The 3,777-nt window shown below is 38.0% G+C and overlaps 1 protein-coding gene across 1 annotated transcript; it reads left to right on the forward strand.

Moving 5' to 3' along the window:
• Window positions 1-743: 743 nt before the first annotated feature.
• On the forward strand, window positions 744-1,615 carry LOC105211868 (uncharacterized). Its single transcript, XM_011183535.3, has one exon. It carries the CDS (start codon window positions 910-912, stop codon window positions 1,312-1,314), a length of 405 nt encoding a protein of 134 aa, XP_011181837.1. The 5' UTR covers window positions 744-909; the 3' UTR covers window positions 1,315-1,615.
• Window positions 1,616-3,777: the final 2,162 nt, after the last annotated feature.

Genomic DNA, 3,777 nt, shown 5'->3' on the forward strand with positions numbered 1-3,777 from the left:
TTTATATTGTAATAACAAATAACAAATGCAATTACACCAAATACATTTTAGACGCGTCACAGACTCACGACACCACAAATCTCACAAATGTAGTCATGAATAATTAGCTTGCAAAGCACAGCAGACGCGCAGGCGCATAGCAATTGAAACAAACGCGTGTTAGCAGCCGAAAAACACGAAAATTAGCAATGTAAACAAAGTCGTAGCTTAGTCAGGTGTTGAACAAAAAACACAAACACGACGCCACAGCTAAAAATAGACAGCAAGTAAAAAGTAACGTTAGCTAAGTGTTTATAGCCATGACTCAGGCTTGGCTTAATAAAAATTAGGAATAGCAGGGCCGATATACAACGAGTGAGGAACCATATATTGGCGCGTCATAATTATACTAAACAGCTCGTATGCCAATTACCTACAGCCTTTGTATTTATTTACTACACAAAATTGCCGCCTCTGCGCTGAATGAACGCGTTGTTCGTTCCAACATGGAGTCGAGATTTTCAGCTTATATGGCGCGGCTGTTTGCCGTCGAACGCTATATGATTGGGCTCGACAAATTTGTGAGGTGTTTGAAAGAAAACAATAACAAAAGAGCGAGAAAACAGAGCAGAGCTTAGATGTGGGCGAAAACAGCAGCCACATTCAAGGCAACAACAATTTGCGAAGCCCCAAAGCAAAGTTTTTTTGTGGCCATACAATTTTTTCAAACAATCATCATAAGCTGGTCGAACAACTTTCGCAACGATTTCATATTTTAAAATAGACAAACTGTGTGATTTTCACAGTACGGTTTTAGAACGCCAACAAAGCACACGGCTCGTAAAGAAACGGCATAAACATAAAACGGTTAAAGGATTACGGTAAAAGTTATATACAAAAAGGATACAAATACAACAAATAAACTCCAAAATGCCTTTGAAGAAGAAGAACGACTATATACCCATCAAGTGTGAGGGTTGGAATGGCAAATTCCTGTATGGTGATGGCGCGACGAATAATGTTTCGAAAGTGCGTCGTCACAATCAAAATGTCACCGATACCTCCAATTTCTATGGCTACAGCAATGAGCCGATTATACTGCCCGTTAGCTGGGATGGCACCTTCGCCAAGAGTGGCGAGACACGTATACAACCGGATCGTAATCGTTCCGATGATTCGGAATACTACCAATACAATACGGAGCCCACCGTGTTGCCCACACAATGGAATGGTGAATTTCAGCTCGATCCCAATGATATACGCATCAAACCCGAACGAAATCAGTCGGATCCGCGTGATTATGCAGAGGCCGCTCGCTTCAAGCGTGTCAGTTAAGCAATTACAGACGTGGTTCGCAGTTTGTGGTAGTTCTAGGAGTGCGACACTGAAACTGTTTTAGGTTTTTATTTACTAACAATGTGATTTTGTTCATTACTAAACATGTTTACACTCACATTTGCTTCGGTGTGGTTTTTATGATGTGTATTTTATTCGTGCAATTATTCTTTATGAGTTCTCAGCCGAACAATTCACTCATACTCACTTATGACGGCGCTAAAGGGAGGAGTAAAAAATTTAAATTGTGATTATATTTATCGTATAAAATAAATAAATAAAACTACGTTGAGTACTCAAAGTAAATGATTTTGATTTACATAAAGGCATCTAAAGAGCGTCGGTTTGAAACTTTATGAATCTTTAGTGAAATAGTAAGCTAGAATTCTGTCATAAAACCACGTCATAACACTAAAATGTGCAGAGATACATGGAACAGGACAAAGGAATATCAAAAATTGGAATATCAAGCGATAATGCCATTTTAATGAAGGCTAAACATATTCTTCTACGTTTTGCATTCAACTCTCCGACATTGTTGTTGTGTTCTTGTTTTCACCTGTCAATTTTTATCGTTTCAAAGAAATACACATTTTTTTGACAAAATCAGATTTTAATACTTAATATAGTGCCATCGAGGGTGATACGCCTCTTCCAACTTTTGTTTGGCCTTTGCCTCAAAAGAAGACTCTACCTCGACGATTACCTCTTCATTGTCATGAAATGTCTTCCAAGCTAGCAAACTCTTAAGGGGCTATACCAGTGTAATTCATGAAATTTTGAAATAAGATTTTTATTTTATAAATATATTTAAAAATAACAGAGTTATGTGCTGTCTTCGGAGGTGCCAAAAAGAAAAGTTCTTCAACTACTGACATGATTCCGGTCGATTGAGTAGCTGAAACAAAAAAATTCAAAAATGTTGTTAAAGTTGAAGGTATTCCTATACACCTGGTCCCTCCAACGGAGTGGATGCCTTCCCCTTCCTCGGGTTCCTTCGGCGGGTACTGCATCGAACACTTTCAGAGTTGTGGTGTTTTCATCCATTCGGACAACATGACCTAGCCAGCGTAGCCGCTGTCTTTTTATTCGCTGAACTATATCGAGGTCGTCGTATAACTCGTACAGCTCATCGTTCCATCGTCTGCGGTATTCTCCGTTGCCAATGTTCTGAGGACCATAAATCATGCGCAAAATTTTCCCCTCGAAAAATTCTAGTGTCGTCTCATCTGATGTTGACATCGTCCAAGCTTATGCGCCATAAAGCAGGACGGGAATGATAAGCGACTTGTAGAGTTTGATTTTGGTTCGTCGAGAGTCAAAATGGAGTAGTTCTGAAAAAAATGTGTTTTTTATAATAGGTTAAAAATATGGTCGTAGTATTCAAGAATACTCAGATTCAATTTGAAATCGATCGGTCAAATCCTCCATGATTTATGATATCAGCAATTTGAAAAATGTCATTTCGAGAAAAACGCGTTTAAATTTTCGACTATAACGGCTTATACCTGTGAGCGGTCGCTCTTTATAACGCTGTAATTCAAAAACTATTCAAGATACGACATTACCGCTTTCATAGGATATTTTTGAAAGTAAAATCGAATATGCAAAAACTAAAAAAATTGATTTTTTGAAAGTGTCACACTGGTATAGGTCCTTAAGGTTTGGAGCAGAAGAAAACAGATGAGTGATTTTTCTCTTAAGTTAGTCATAAATAGTATACCTCGCAGAAAAAATATGCTTTGGATTCGGTGCATTGCGTGATGTCTGGTCGGAAGCTTGTTGATTGGACTCCAAAGTAAAACTTGGGAATTAACCATCATTTATTCTCACTTATTGAATCCGAATTGAACAGCACGAAATAGTGTTCAGATTTACGAATTTGCTGCTGTTTCGGTCGATTCATGAATGATTTGTCTAGCAACATCATTCCAATGCATTCGCTCCGAAATTTAGACTCACTGGTAACCCCCTATTTAAGTACCTACTCGTATGCCGCTTACAATGTGTTCTTGAAACTTCTTTGTTGCTGTTTTTCTCTTTATTGTTCACCACTAAAACCATTTTCAACAAGCTTAAAGCTGTGTAAACTCAAGTGGTATATTTCGTCCGACGTTGCCTGACTTATCTTCCTCCCGAAAACGTTCGCAAAAAACCCATTCATACTCTCAGCCGATAAGGCGCTCCGCCAAAACAAATGCAATGCTACAACTGTCAGTCCACACACAAAGTTGAAGAGGTGTTTAAGTTTATATTTGTTTGTGTAATGAAAAGTACCAAAAGATTAGATCAATTCATTTCTTCATATGTGCAAACATACATACATATAACCGGAACTCACCTCAATTGAAAATAAACAACACTTTTTCCTGAGAATAATATCAACGTTATCTGAGAAAGCAGTCGCTTCCGCTAATATAATAAAATTGGCGTATTAAAGTATATTAATTCTCAGAAGTACAA

This window comes from Zeugodacus cucurbitae, chromosome 2 (genome assembly GCF_028554725.1).
Source record: "Zeugodacus cucurbitae isolate PBARC_wt_2022May chromosome 2, idZeuCucr1.2, whole genome shotgun sequence".
Lineage (NCBI taxonomy): Eukaryota > Metazoa > Arthropoda > Insecta > Diptera > Tephritidae > Zeugodacus > Zeugodacus cucurbitae.